Below are 16,236 nucleotides of genomic sequence, written 5' to 3'. Positions count from 1 at the left end.
CCACTTCTCTTATATCCTCCCATCCTAACAGCTCTTTATTCAGGTACTCTCCCATAGCATTAAAGTCCATACGTTTGAAATCTAGGACTTTAAGTATCGTGCGGCTGCTCTCCACTTTAGCCGATTTATCAAACCAAACCGTTTGATGAGCGCTACTTCCCAGGTGAGCACCCACTCGAACATTAGAGATACTCTCTCCATTTGTGAGGACCAGATCCAATATCGCTTTTTCCCTTGTGGGTTCCGTCACCATTTGTCTGAGCAGAGCCTGCCCTGTGCCCCGAATCTCGTCCTGCTGTCCCAACTCACCGCCCCGATTTTCCTGCCCTTCAACCGCAGTGCGAGCCCATTGTTTTAACCCGCAAAGAAAAAGTTTAAAAAAAAGCAGCTTGCAGCTCTGTAAGCATGCGCAGACCATCTACAGACAAAGAAGATGGTCTGCGCAGGCTTCAGGTTCGCTCACCAGCAATCCGTGTTGTCAGTGGGGGGCTTTCCTCCGATCGCCTCTATTTTCATGCTGACCCTTTGTGAATTCGTCGGCCTGCCGTGGATCGGCCACAGATCGGGCACAATCAGGCAGGTTAGTGAACCTAGCTCTTAATGTATCTCCTGCAGCTAGGTTATTAATCCTTATTTTTACATAGCACTCATAGTTCTGCGTTCGAGATACATTAGATTTGAAACCCACCAGGAAAAAGCAATTTGACATAAATAAAGAAACTAAAGTTTACCCAGACTGAATGGAGCCATGCCTGGGGCTAGGGTTGGCATACGGTTGAATAGGGGTTTATATTTACGCATGCACTTTTGAAAATTCAAGCACATGTATAGAAATTGGCCTGCCAGAGTCATTTTCAAAGTGGAATCCATATACTTATATAGTTTTACTTTGAAAATTTGTCCACCTCTGTGTAGAGAAAACTGTGCTTTGTAACACAGCATGTGTGCAGTTCTAAATACCCCCTTTGGAAACCAAATTTCACTTGAATCGAGGCAATCAAAGAAAATGTCGAAGCTGTTTCAGTTGGAATGTAACTAAAGTCAAAATGCAGGCCCAGTGGAAAGATTAATTTGCACTCAAAAACAAAGGCTTGGTTTTGAAATAGATCATATGCAAAATTGTCAAGTTCCAGGGTTAGACCAATTTTCAGACTTATTCTATGTAGCAATCAGGTTGTACAACAATTTCTTTTTTTTGCAATATGGCAGAAGAAGGAGTAGACTGGATGAGTATCTTTGCCTTATAACCAGCAGTTGCTCCATGAATGCTTTTTTATGTGAAAGAACTGTAATAAATGACTTTGGCAGATTTTTTATACAAATGTCTCAAAGTGAAATGCATGAAACAGCCAAATGACCTATATTGTGGGCAAACAGAAGAAAGGGCCAGACTGACTGAGGTAGAACATGGAAGAGAGCCTTTACTGTATATGGGTTAGATTCAGCTCACGGCAGTCAGTGGCTTTAGAACTGCTAATCACTATGGGCAGAATTTTGGGAGGAAAGATTTTTCTCTTTTTGTGAAACTTTCCTGGGCACATTTTGAAATCTTCCCCTTGTTAATGGGACGCGCTCAGGACTGCAATAAGTTAATGTCTACAGAAACTGGCTCTCTGAATCCATTCCCTAAACCTGTTCTAAGGTTGGAAACTTTAGTATTGGATGAGTTTTTGGTTTGTTTCTCATATTAGCTTTTCATTGATGGATTTCTTGGTTACTGTTTTTTTTCTGTTGTTTTTTTTGTTTTTCCTGAAGAACAAACTGGAAGGTGGCAGTTCCAAGTTCCACGTTCTCTTTCTTCTCATTGTGGCGCTCATGTTTTTTGTCAGCCTCCTGTTTCTCTTCGGTTACCACTGCTGGCTGGTCAGCAGAAACCGTTCCACTCTAGGTAAGAAGGATGGATGCCAGAGATGTTAGTCATTTTGAGCATAATATGAGATGGACCTGTGAAGAAGAGAGAGAATGGCAGGGTTACTGAATAGAGCTTGCATTCATAATTATGTTGGTACTGTTTATTTCCCAAATACAGGAGGGTAGAAGCAGTCGACTTTCAAAATAAAATACTATTGTCCACATCAGAAAGTGTAGAGCAGGCAGATGTCTGTCCTTTTGCTAGCTTACGATAAAAGCATGTTCCTCTGATGGACTGCTGGTTGGTCAGTACTGTCATAAGCACTCTTGCTAGGCCGCAGGGATCCACTGCTTTTATGTTCACTGCTAGGCCACAGGGAGCCACTGCTTCTATGTTCACTGCTAGGCCACAGGGAGCCACTGCTTCTATGTTCACTGCTAGGCCACAGGGAGCCACTGCTTCTATGTTCACTGCTAGGCCGCAGAGAGCCACTGCTTCTATGTTCACTGCTAGGCCGCAGGGAGACACTGTTCTATGTTCACTGCTAGGCCGCAGGGAGCCACTGCTTTTATGTTCACTGCTAGGCCGCAGGGAGCCACTGCTTTTATGTTCACTGCTAGGCCACAGGGAGCCACTGCTTCTATGTTCACTGCTAGGCCGCAGGAAGCCACTGCTTCTATGTTCACTGCTAGGCCGCAGGGAGCCACTGCTTCTATGTTCACTGCTAGGCCACAGGGAGCCAATGCTTCTATGTTCACTGCTAGGCGGCAGGAAGCCACTGCTTCTATGTTCACTGCTAGGCGGCAGGAAGCCACTGCTTCTATGTTCACTGCTAGGCCACAGGGAGCCACTGTTCTATGTTCACTGCTAGGCCACAGGGAGCCAATGCTTCTATGTTCACTGCTAGGCCGCAGGAAGCCACTGCTTCTATGTTCACTGCTAGGCCGCAGGGAGCCACTGTTCTATGTTCACTGCTAGGCCACAGGGAGCCACTGCTTCTATGTTCACTGCTAGGCCCCAGGGAGCCACTGCTTCTATGTTCACTGCTAGGCCGCAGGGAGCCACTGTTCTATGTTCACTGCTAGGCCGCAGGGAGCCACTGCTTTTATGTTCACTGCTAGGCCACAGGGAGCCACTGCTTCTATGTTCACTGCTAGGCCGCAGGAAGCCACTGCTTCTATGTTCACTGCTAGGCCGCAGGGAGCCACTGCTTCTATGTTCACTGCTAGGCCGCAGGGAGCCAATGCTTCTATGTTCACTGCTAGGCCACAGGGAGCCACTGCTTCTATGTTCACTGCTAGGCCACAGGGAGCCACTGCTTCTATGTTCACTGCTAGGCCGCAGGGTGCCACTGTTCTATGTTCACTGCTAGGCCGCAGGGAGCCACTGCTTTTATGTTCACTGCTAGGCCACAGAGAGCCACTGCTTCTATGTTCACTGCTAGGCCGCAGGAAGCCACTGCTTCTATGTTCACTGCTAGGCCGCAGGAAGCCACTGCTTCTATGTTCACTGCTAGGCCACAGGGAGCCACTGCTTCTATGTTCACTGCTAGGCCGCAGGAAGCCACTGCTTCTATGTTCACTGCTAGGCCGCAGGGAGCCACTGTTCTATGTTCACTGCTAGGCCACAGGGAGCCACTGCTTCTATGTTCACTGCTAGGCCACAGGGAGCCACTGTTCTATGTTCACTGCTAGGCCGCAGGGAGCCACTACTTCTATGTTCACTACTAGGCCGCAGGGAGCCACTGCTTCTATGTTCACTGCTAGGCCGCAGGGAGCCACTGCTTCTATGTTCACTGCTAGGCCGCAGGGAGCCACTGCTTTTATGTTCACTGCTAGGCCACAGAGAGCCACTGCTTCTATGTTCACTGCTAGGCCACAGAGAGCCACTGCTTCTATGTTCACTGCTAGGCCGCAGGAAGCCACTGCTTCTATGTTCACTGCTAGGCCGCAGGAAGCCACTGCTTCTATGTTCACTGCTAGGCCACAGGGAGCCAATGCTTCTATGTTCACTGCTAGGCCACAGGAAGCCACTGCTTCTATGTTCACTGCTAGGCCGCAGGGAGCCACTGTTCTATGTTCACTGCTAGGCCGCAGGGAGCCACTGCTTCTATGTTCACTGCTAGGCCACAGGGAGCCACTGCTTCTATGTTCACTGCTAGGCCGCAGGAAGCCACTGCTTCTATGTTCACTGCTAGGCCTCGGGGAGCCACTTCATCTATGTTCACTGCTAGGCCGCAGGGAGCCACTGCTTCTGTGTTCACTGCTAGGCCACAGGGAGCCACTGCTTCTGTGTTCACTGCTAGGCCACAGGGAGCCACTGCTTCTGTGTTCACTGCTAGGCCACAGGGAGACACTGCTTCTGTGTTCACTGCTAGGCCACAGGGAGACACTGCTTCTATGTTCACTGCTAGGCCACAGGGAGACACTGCTTCTATGTTTACTGCTAGGCCACAGGAAGCCACTGCTTCTATTGATAATATACTTTTAAGATAACAACTGAATAAAATTACATTTTTGTCATCTCTACAACATATTCCATTTGGTCCTCCCCCCCAAATACAACATAAAGCTGTTACTGTTCCCAAAGACTATTTAAAACATTGCAATAAAATGCAACTATAAAAATACCAGTCATCCGCATTGGTTTATCAACAAACCTGTCCCGTCTCCCCAACTTAAAAGGAACAGCTTCCCAAAGCTATAAAATACAATAGCCTACATGGTGTACAGCAAAAGGGCTGAGCTCTTATACTCCTCTAGCATTAAATGTTCCTGAGCTGTAACCAGGGCTGTGGAGTCGGTAGATAAATGTTCCGACTCCGACTCCTCAGTTTTTTGTACTTCAGACTCCGACTCCAGTACCCGAAATTTCCTCCGACTCCGACTTCTCGACTCCAACTCTGACTCCACAGCACTGGTTAATTTTCAGATCGTTAAAATGGAATGTCAAGTTGAGAGAAATGAGCATTTTCGACACCACCTTCTTTTTGCTTTTAATCAAGGTTCTAAGGCCGCAGAAGCTGCTCGCAACATTTGTGCTGTGTATATAGTGGGTGCTATAGCTGAAAGAATTGCTTGTGATTGGTATGCCAAGTTCAAAAATGGAGTCGGTAGATAAATGTTCCGACTCCGATTCCGACTCCAGATACCTGAAATTTCCTCCTACTCCGACTCCTCGACTCCGACTCCACAGCCCTGGCTGTAACAAAAAAAAAAAAAAAAAATTAAGTGGTCAAAGGGAGTTGACCACTAGACTCCATGCCTTTGATGATAAAGATTGACTATATGGACCCCAGATTTTAAGAAGTTATTTCCTACATTGAGGTGAGAAATGAGCATCCACCCGCTCCAGAAGCAATAGGGAATGTAAGGCATTATGCCATTTCCAAAAGGAGGGTGATACAGTATCTTTCCAAACCTTCAATATAATCTTTTTGCCTACCAAGCCAGCCTCACAGATAAACAAACGTATACCAAGGCAAGTCAAAGGAATTCACCAAATGTTCCCCAGGAAAACAGGAGAGACCAAAGCAAAAGGGAGAGTGTGGCACAGTGGTTAGAGCTACAGCCTCAGCACCCTGAGGTTGTGGGTTCAAATCCCATGCTGCTCCTTGTGACCCTGGGCAAGTCACTTAATCCCCCCATTGCCCCAGGTACATTAGATTGTGAACCCACCGAGGCAGACATGGAAAAATGCTTGAGTACCTGAATAAATTCATATAAACTGTTCTGAGCTCCTTTGGGAGAACGGTACAGAAAATGGAATAAATAAATAAGCAAAAGACAAGAACTGTCTTGATCTTGATACAAGTGTTTATTTCAAAGTGATGCAGATCAATCAATAAATCTGTATAATACACAGTAAAAGTATTATGGCAAGGATCTGACACCATCTGTGTATTGGTCTTAAAGATCTTCTTCTGGAGTCCAAATCAGATGCTGCCACAGGTTTCGGGATGCTGATAGGCATTCAGAGTACTATGTATTTGAAAATGGAGTAGTATCGGTGCGAAAGATAGCAAACCCGGAACATGCCAACAAAAACCCTTTAGCAGAGCTGGGTATTCTTGTACCTAACACCTTCTCTAAGTAAGTGATAATTGACTCCAAAAGGAGCATATTGGCTGATACTCCCCAAAAAAAGCATGGTAGAAAGAATTAACCAACTGGCCACATTTCTGACACAACAATGTATCCACTCTCCCATGCAAAATATTTGTGCTTGAGTAAGATAGGCCCTATGAATTATCCTGAATTGGCATTCCTTCAAATCTGCCCCCTGTACCACTCTAGGAGTTCCAGATATCAAAGTCTTTAAGCTTTTAGCTGTAATGGATCATTCTAGATCCCAGGTCTACCGCAACTCCAGATCCTTCAAATCTTTTCCAGGGAAAGTCAAGACTAGGGCCTTGTGTAACTCTGAGACCAATAGGCTATTACTTTTTACTTGTACAAAGAGATTACAAACCCCTAAACTTCCAATCAAGCGCAACTACCAAATTGCTAGAAATAATAATAATTTATTTTCTTCCGCCCAACCGGAAATTCCGGGTGGTTCACAGCAAGAGAACTGAGACATATCAGCAAAGACACAAAATACAGTAGAATACAATACGATGCAGTACAATGTAATATAATGTGAAATCATCGCATAAATTTACCAATATCAAGCCTTGCCTGCCAATAAACCAGACTGCTTATTCTTTGAGATATCAACATACCTTTTGAGTCTAACACCAACAAAGATGCCAATAACTTCAAAAACACTGCTGGAAGACAGCCAAATCACTATCAAGTCGTCGTGCCCCAAACATGAAAAAAGTCACACCCTCGATCTACTTGTATCCATACCCTATCTCACCTCTGACATCACATGGACACCAGTTCCCTGGTCAGACCACTACCTCATCATTTTCAACCTGAACCTTACAACTGGAAGCCTGAACAACAAAACCCCCAGAAGAGAAAAGTTGATATGAGGAAAAACAAATTCTACCCTTTTCTGGAACAGAGTCACCGAATCCTTGACTACCCCATCAGATTGCATAAATACTATGCTAGCAACTGGAACTACTCCATTACCAACACCCTAGACACCCTTTCCCTCCAACATTCTTGCAAAATAAAACCAACTAAAACCTCTCCCTAATTTACTGAGACTCTGAAAACCGAAAAGCAACATTGCATCGGATGACTTCCTCATTCACTAGGGGGACAGATTCCTCTATGATACCTCTCATTGGGAAAACTCTAGTCAAACTTTGCCAAGATCAATGCACCATGATCTTCATAGCGCCTCATTGGCCTTGTCAGTTTTGTTTCCCACTTCTCCTACAGCCCTTGCCCAAGGAACCATGCAAGTTGCAACTGTTTCCAACACTACTGACACTGGACAAGGGATACCTCCTTTGCTTGAACTCCTGCTCGTTAGCACTAAGAGCTTGGTTTTTTTCACTGAGCAAGTAAATGCTTTCAGCCTCGGCTACAGTATCTGCTGTCATTGAAGTTATCTAGAAAACCTTCAAATCAGTGCTGTTATTGCTTCAAATGGACCAGATTTTCTTCATGGGGTGCATTGCATTCTCTGGAACCGGTAACATGTCTACTTCATCCGTACTGGACTACCTTCTCTACCTCTCCAACTTTGGTTTAAAAACCAATTCAGTTTGAGTATATCTCGGTTATATCAATGCTTTTCATTCTCCCTTGGACAAGAAGCCTCATGAAAGACCTATTCCACATGAAACCATCCATCAGGCCTCCACCTGTTGCCTGGGATCTTAATGTTGTACTATCTGCTCTTATGAGGTCTCCCTTTGAGACACTTACATTTTATTCTCTCAAACTTCTCACTTGGAAAGTCTGCATGCTGTATGAGTGAACTTCAAGCTCTTGTGTCAGATCGTCCTTACACAAGATACTACCACAACACTAGTGCTTTAAACTCATCCAAAGTTCCTACCCAAAGCTGCCTCGGAATTTTACTTCAATCAATCCATAGTTCTCCCTGTTTTCTTTCCAAATCTGCATTCGCAACCTGGAGAAGCAGCACTTGGACTGCAATCATGCTCTGGCATATTATCTGGAATGCACTAAACCTCATAGAGGATCCACCCAGCTTTTTGTGGCTTTTGACCCTAAGAGTCTCTGAGTTCCTGTTATCAAGAAAGCTATCTCCACTTGGCTAGTTCCTGTAAACAGTGCCGAGCTCTATCTTTATGGAAAGGATGCGGTATATAAACTTAAGGTTTATTTTATTTTATTTTAGTGGACTGTATCTCCTTCATATATACTCAGGCTGGGTTGACGCTTTAGGGCCGTGTAATAGCACACGATGTCTGAGCTATGGCTACTTCCGCTCTGCATCTGTTGAGAACATTTGCAAAATGACCACTTGGTCCTCAGTCCTTACCTTTATTTCTCACTACTGTTTGGATCAAAAACTCCAGAAGAGACAGCCAGTTTAGACAAGCAGTTCTGCAGAATCTTTTTACTTCCTGAGCTCCAGTTTTCCTTCAACCCACTTGGGTTTCATCAGGCTCATGTTTATATAGCCATAATCCTGTTAGCTTGGGAGTCTGACATGTGAGAATATTATGCCTGCAAGATACTTACTTGTAGCAAGTGTTCTCCAAGGACAGCAGACATATATTCTCTCATAACCCACCCACCTCCCCTAGCTGGCTTCTTAGCTTTGTTACTGAACTGATAATCCTGCAAGTTGCCATTGGGTGGGAAGGCTCCAGCACGCACACAGTACGGGCATTGGCCAAAAAATTTTTTGGTGACAATGCATTTGGTAGTGTCCGTATTGGGTTCCATATATGATATCGCCCACGTGTGAGAATATGTGCCTGCTGTCCTCAGAGAACATCTGCTACAGGTATGTAAGTATCTTTGCTTTATGTTCTGATGCCCCTAGCTGAAAGATTACTACTATAGTGTTTTGGTTATGTAGGGGAGAAACTAACAAAACCAACCCCCCAAAAACTGCTCTACAGCCTAGTATGGGCCAGTTCAAGGTTATGTTAAAGGAATAGGAGGAAACCGCCTGTCCAAAAAAAAGAAATTACATTACATTAGTGGTTTCTATTCCGCCAATACCTTGCGGTTCAAGGCGGATTACATAAAAGTTTTCAGAGATTACATAAAAGTTTACATGAATAGAATAAGAGATGTCATAAGAGTTACATAAGAATTACCAAAGAGTTGTCGAGATCTTAAGGTGATAAATGTTGGGTAATAAGAATTACCAAAGAGTTGTCGAGATCTTAAGGTTGTAAGTGTTTGGTAAATAGAGGCATTTTAGCATTAGTTGGGAAGTTAGAAGCATATTAGAGTATATTAAGGGTGTAGAGTGGATAGGTGGGGGTTTAGGTAGGAATTGGTCGTATTAGATATGTATTTTTTTGAAGAGTAGGGTTTTAGTATCTTTCTTGAAGGTTTTGTAGTCTGTGGTTGATGACAACAAAATGGTGATTTGTCTGTCCAGTTTAGCTGCTTTGGTGGCTATTAGGTTGTCATGTAGTTTTTTTCGTTTGACATTTTTGGATGGTGGGTGTGTGAAAAGTGAGTGGGTTCTCCTGTGCCTGGATGAGGAGGATTGAGTTAGTCGGTTATACCAGTAGGTTGGGTTTTCTCCGTTAATAGCTTTGAATAGTAGGCAGTAGAATTTGAAGTGTACTCTTGCTTGTATTGGGAGCCAGTGAGAGTCATGGTATGCTTCTGTGATGTGGTCATATTTTTTCAAGGAGTAGATGAGTCTTAGGGCTGTATTTTGTATAGTTTGTAATTGTTTTATCATGTTGCAGTAGTCTATTAGTCCAAGAATAAGGGATTGTACCAAAAGTAGGAATTGTTTCCTGTCAAAGAATTTTTGGATTTGTCTTAGATTTCTCATGGTCACGAATGATGCTTTTATTACCTTGTTGATCTGTGGTTGCATGGTTCAGCCTCTGTCAATTAATACTCCCAGAAGTTTTAGTGTGGGTTGGATAGGGTATGAGATCGAGTTTATTACTAGATTTGTTAAGGTAGGAGTTTTATTGTTTTCTAGGAGGATGAAGTTTGTTTTGTCAGGGTTAAGTTTTAATTTGTGCTCTGTCATCCATGTTACTACTGTTTCGAGTGTTCTGTATATTGTGCTTGTCATTCCCATCCCCTCTATATCTCTGCTCCATAAAGCTATTTTGGCAGTGTTTGGTCTTCCTTAGTGACTCAGTAGAGGAAGCACAGTAACTCCAGGAAAGACCTAGTGATTCTCCATTATCTGTCAAGAGAATAAACTTTTGCTTTTGATGTTTTCTTTGATACACATTTTTTTTGTCTATTTGTAGAATCCTTTTCTCCCCCAGTGTTTCAGGGTGGCCCTGATAAAAATGGATTCCATCTTGGATTCCGGAGGAATATCCAGCAGGTGTTTGGAGATGAGAAGATATTGTGGCTAATACCTGTTGAGTCCAGGTAAGGTTTTATTTCTTTCTTAGTGGTAGCCGTTTTCCCTACTTCCCTGGGCTTTCTGCTAAATCAGAAGTTGGTAGAACACAAGAGCGTATATCAATTTTTTGGACAAGCATTCCCATTATTCATGCTCTCTCTCCTCCTCCTGGCTAGTTCACCAACACTCAGGCCCAGATGCACTAAAGTCAGCAATCGTCTAACATTCGTTGCTGAACCAGCGATTTGCTGACCCGATGCAGAAAGCGGCTCACAGCATGGTTTTCTGCACGATCACTCCTTCTCCGATCCAGCCATGCAAATAAGGTCATTAATATTGAAATGCCATGTAAACTAGCTGAGCGATTGATGCTCTAACATCACTTCATGATGCACAAAAAAAAAAAGCGACTGGTTAAGACCAGTCGCTTATGTGTCTTATGTGTTTGGCCCTGAAATTAATATAATATTTATAACATTGATACCATAAATAGTTTTTACAATAGCAGGGACATATACGTGTGTTATATGCACGTTGTGAGCATGTGTGTTGAAGGCATGTCTTATGTGTACCTGTTAATAGCATAAAATATAAAAGAGGGCAGCGAAAAGATGGGGCCAATAAGAGAAGGCTAATATTTTCATTCCTCATGATTAAAATATGTACAGGCTGGGACAGAACTTTATACAGCACCACCCTCATTTATGCCCCACATTTGCATAGTCTGCTGCTATCTCGCCGCTCCCCTCGCCACTTGCTTATGACTGATGTTGCAAATCTGGCGCATGCGTACATTGTCGCTGTATCAACTGGACTATTCTGTGCATGTGTGAGAGTTGATCGGACAAGGTCGAATGGAGATTACGACGAACTTCCACACAAATCATTTGCTTACAGACTTGTTTGAGCATCGATCGCTGTTTCGGAATCCGACAAACCGACCGTGTTTAGTACATCTAGTCCTCAGTGAGGAGCTGCAGACTAGAGAGTTGTGTGGGGACAGAAATCCCACCCATCCCCGCCCGTCCCCGCCGGGATCCTCTCCGTCCCCACCCGTCCCCGCAAAGAATTACCTTCCATCCCCTTGGGAGTCCCATTGGCTAGAGGGGGGTCCCCGTGGGAGTCCCGTGGATTAGGGGGGATTCCTGCGGGACTCCTGCGGGACCCGCGGGATTCCCGTGATCCCCATTCCCGTGCAGACCTCTACTGCAGACTTTGCAGCTCCTTTCTTAACCTGGAGCAGGTGTACTCCAAGTCTGACCACTAGGTGGTGCCAATTAATAGTGGCTGAGAGTCCCTCCTCCAATGGCTGTGAATGGTGTTTTCATGTCCTCCAAAAACAGGTGCCAGCAGCTGGTCTCTGGAATTGAACCCAGATCACCTACATGAAATTACAAAGCAGTGCTGCTGATCCATCATTTGTTTGTGTCTGATGTTTCTATCCATCTCAGTACAAAGTAATGCAGCCACATTCAGGGTGCAGAGAAGTTTTTAATAGGGAGAAGAAAGATTTACAGTGGAACCTTGGTTTACGAGCATATTTAGTTCCAGAAGCATGCTTCTAAACCAATTTACTCGTATATCAAAGCGAGTTTCCCCATAGAAAGTAAGAGAAACTCGCTTGATTCGTTCCACCTGCCATCTCCTCCCCCCACCCCCCCCCCCCCCCCGGCCACCGACGCTGCTCTACCCCACCGCATCCCCAAAAGACCCCGCCCCCACCCCCGAACCGGCATCGCCCCCCCTTTGCGAATGCCCGCCGCCCCGCCCACCCAAACTGAAAGCTTACCCCCCCAATGTGGCACTGGCACGCAGCACCAAGCCACAGGAGGTGTTGGTACCAGAAGATCATGCCTCTCCTCCGACTGGGCCTTGAGCCTTCTGGCTCCCGCCTCTCTCTGAGATTTTCAAGAGAACGAGAGCCAGAAGGCCTTGACCATGCACAGATGCTCAAGGCCCAGTCGGAGGAGAGGCACGATCTTCGGCCACCGGCACCTCCTGTGGCTTGGTGCCACATTGGGGGGTAAGCTTTCAGCTTGGGCGGACGGGGGATGTCAGTTCGCGCGGAGGGAGGCAAGCATTCACAAGGGGGGGCGATGCCGGTTCGCAGGGGGGCAGCGTTCGCAGATGGGGGGGCGGCAATGCCGGTTAGTGGGCGGGGGGACTTGCAAATCGAGTCGAATGCTCGGTTTGCGAATCACGATTTGCGAGAATGTTTTGCTTGTCTTGCAAAACACTCGCAAATCGGTGCACTCGTAAACCGAGTTTTGACTGTATCTATTTAGTCATTTATTTAGTCTGTCCTCCCAAAAGGAGCCCAGAACGGGTTACAAGAGTACATTCATAGTATGAATAGGACAAACTTTAGTGAGAAATGCAGACTTTACAGCATTTACAGTATAGACAAAAGGGGTTAGATTGTTCATATGTATTCCCCCACCATTTACCATTGTACAACATGAAGCATGGGGGGGGGGTTGCCAGTGACCTGAGAAGAGCTGGATTATAGCCCCAATAACCTGGTAAGTCCCAGGTTTCTGCTTCAGCCACTGAAATACACTTTTCCCCAGAGTATAGGGGAAAGCCTCCATGCCTGTTACCAACTTATAAAGTACCGTAAATCTCCCTCTCGGCTGGAATTTTCTCACCTCTTCCCCCTGAAGGACTGGTAGCAGCTCAGGAGCGATATGTAGGAAGACCTGTCCTCACTGCAGTCGATCAGGTCTGTGTACAGCTGATCAAATGAATGTCTTTTGGAGGCTGTTGGGTCGGTACTTCAAATCTACAACGCCAACTGATCTATGTTTATTAAAATTTTACATTCTGCAATTTACAACAAATCACAAGAAAATCAGTTAAAACAAGAAAGGAGCCCATTATCAATAGGAGAGACCTACTGATTTTAGGCTTTAAATGTTTTGTTCTGAATCATGCTTTAGATCCAGGACAAAGATTTATATCTAAGTATAAAATGATAAATTTACCATATATTATGAAGTTGGAGTTGGTACATTTTACCAAATCTGATACCACCCAAAATTGTCTCTGCTCCAGAGCCCTGGGAAAATGTTCATGGCCTATAGGAAAATAAGTTTTCAGAAGGAAGCCCCTCCCCCCAGGAACCCTGGCGCATTGCTCTTGGAGTGATGGAGCAGCTGATTCTTTCCCTTTTCATCTGCAGTATGGGTGATGGACATTCCTTCCCCATGAGGAACTCATGTGAATCTCGCAGTCCTCTCCTAGCCAATGAGGAGCAGTGGGATGAAGATGGAATGGAGGAAAGCAATCGAGGTGAGCACACTTTCCTGGCGCCAAGAGGCTTGATGCAGGCTTTAGCATTTAATAGGATATGCATATCTATGGTTCACAACTCCATGCAATCAGATCCAGCTGGGGTGTAATACGTCACAAGGTTGATTTTCAGCCACATAGAAAACATCATTTGAGACATCTTAGACAGTTTGCAATCATACTCAATATTCAGTGGTGCTATCTGATCTGGTGGTGCTACTGAATATTCTTATACTCAAAGGGCCTGATTCTCTAAAAGTGCGTCCCGATTTTAGGCAGCTGTAGGCGTCCTACAGCTGTCTAATCAGCCAATCGGGATGCACGTTTTTTAAAAACAAAATGCTCCCCAGGCAAGCCTGAAGGCGCCTCCGGGAGCCTAGGGAGACCCGCAAGATGCCTAAACTCGTCTAAGGGCCTTAGGCGGGTCTTAGGCTGAACCTAGGCGGCCCTACGCGTCTCCCTAGTAGAGGAGAAGCTTAAAATGTAGGCCAGCTTATTAATGTGCAGAAATAAGCTTAATATTACAGAAAAGCAAGATTCATAAAGATAAATCAAGCATTACAATTAATGAGAAGGAAAAAAACCAGAGTCCAGAGGAAAGAGAGGGAGGGGAGGGGCGATGTTCCAGACAAAGAGAGGGGGGGGGTGTTGCAGAGAGAAAGCTTTTATAGGTAGAAACTATTGTATTTCCCAGTGTCTTTCTGTTTAGAATTTGTAAACTGTTTGAAACAATGGTTAGTTTAATTGATAAGGAGGGTGTGATTCTTGCAGGCATGGCAGATGGGATTAGTCTCTGGCTTCTTTGTCCCATTCAAGTAGCCTATCTTCTTGATAAACAATCCAGTCTGGCTGGATGCTTAATGGATGTGAATTCTGTGCAGGAGCATTTAGGGTCTATCTGCATCAACATTCCAGAGTCAGATTGATATAATGTCCCATAGGCCTTTGCTGACGTTGGTTAGGCCAGCCGAAAATGCTGACTGCTAGCAATGCTAGGCTGACAGAGGGCCAATCAAAAATTAAAGGCAATTGTTAAATTACGTTATAACCAGAACAGATCTAGTGAAATGTAACGTATGTCCTCGTACATTGTCTGTTGGATAGTTCGGCCACGCACATTGCAGCGCTCGGGCTTTAGTTGTGTGGCAGCCACAAGGTCAGAAACATGGACGCTGCATTGCAAGGTTGCACCATCGAAGAACAACATGCAGTAGTGCGCTTTCTTTGGGCAGAGGGAGTGAAATCTGATATTAACTCAGTATAAACATAGCATCATGAATCAATGAAAAGTTTATGAATGGGTAAAAAGGTTTAAAGTGGGAGGGACAGGTGTAACCGACAAAGTCCTTTCTGGTCACCTATCAACATTGTACGCACAAGGGCACGTTGACAGGGCGGATGCCTTGATTAGAGAAGACCGACGGACAATGGTATCTCAATTAATTGCAAATTTGGATATCAGCTATGGATCTGCATTTGCTATAATTCATGATGACTTGGGATACAGGAAAGTCTGCGCACGGTCCAGCGGATGGCCACTAGGATGGTCTCCGGACTCAAGGGTCTCTCATACGAAGAAAGACTGGGCAAATTGCAGCTCTATACTCTAGAGGAGCGCAGGGAAAGGGGTGACATGATTGAGACATTTAAGTACGTCACAGGTCGTGTCGAGGTGGAAAATGACATATTGTTTCCCAAGGGACCCTCGGTCACAAGGGGGCACCCGCTCAAACTCAGAGGAGGGAAATTTAGTGGTGACACCAGGAAGTATTTCTTCACAGAAAGGGTGGTGGATCACTGGAACAAACTTCCGGAGCAGGTGATCAGGGCAACCAGCGTGCTCGACTTTAAGAATAAATGGGACATCCACGTGGGATCCCTGCGAGGGTCGAGTTAAGGAGCTGGGTCATTAGCACTCAGACTTAATGGGGTGGGTCAGTAGAGTGGGCAGACTTGATAGGCTGTAGCCCTTTTCTGCCGTCATCTTTCTATGTTTCTATATGTTTTTTTGATGGGTTCCCCAAACAGCTTAGTGCACAAGCAACAGTGTGTGGAGGTTGCAACCCAGTTCCTGAGACGGTATGAAGAAGATCACAGTATTCTGGAGAGAATTGTCACCAGTGATGAGATATGGGTGCATCACTGCAACCCGGAGAGCAAAAGACAAAGAGGGGCATAATCAAAATGTCCAAATACCTGCCTAAGTCGGAACTTGGACGTCCTAATATAGGGACATCCAAGTGTCGATGGTCAAAACCAACTTTCTGGACGTGCAGCAGCATTTCTAAGCTGCTGTGTGTCCAAAGCTCAAAGGGGCGTGTTGGGAGATGTGTTATGGGTGGGAATCAGGCGAGCTTAAACCTGGACGTACTGTAGCGATAATCAAAGCTTTCTCATAGGGAACTTAGATGCCGGCAGTTAGACAAGTTTCAAGTTTATTAAAGATTTGTTTGACCGCTTAATCCAATTTCTAAGCGGTTACCATAATAAAATTACACAAAAACAGGTTAAACATATTAAAACAGGGAAGACAAGTGACTTACACAAACATACGGCAACAAAAGGACAGATGGGGAAGAACTACAATAAATATAGGATAGGTAAGTCATAAAGGCTAAAACAGTAGGTTAGGTAAAAAGATTGTCAAAAAAAAA

General features: G+C 44.9%; 1 protein-coding gene across 1 annotated transcript in view; it reads left to right on the top strand.

The window, feature by feature from the left end:
• The window catches only part of ZDHHC15 (zinc finger DHHC-type palmitoyltransferase 15), a 122,246-nt gene that overhangs the window by 63,980 nt on the left and 42,030 nt on the right, over positions 1 to 16,236 (top strand). The window contains exons 8-10 of the mRNA XM_033946694.1: positions 1,756 to 1,888; positions 10,191 to 10,317; positions 13,473 to 13,582. Coding sequence (XP_033802585.1) covers positions 1,756 to 1,888; positions 10,191 to 10,317; positions 13,473 to 13,582 — 370 coding nt within the window. The remainder of the gene's footprint in view (positions 1 to 1,755; positions 1,889 to 10,190; positions 10,318 to 13,472; positions 13,583 to 16,236) is intronic.

This window comes from Geotrypetes seraphini, chromosome 5 (assembly GCF_902459505.1).
Source record: "Geotrypetes seraphini chromosome 5, aGeoSer1.1, whole genome shotgun sequence".
NCBI classification, from domain to species: Eukaryota; Metazoa; Chordata; class Amphibia; order Gymnophiona; family Dermophiidae; genus Geotrypetes; species Geotrypetes seraphini.
This window is presented reverse-complemented; position numbering and strand designations above follow the sequence as displayed.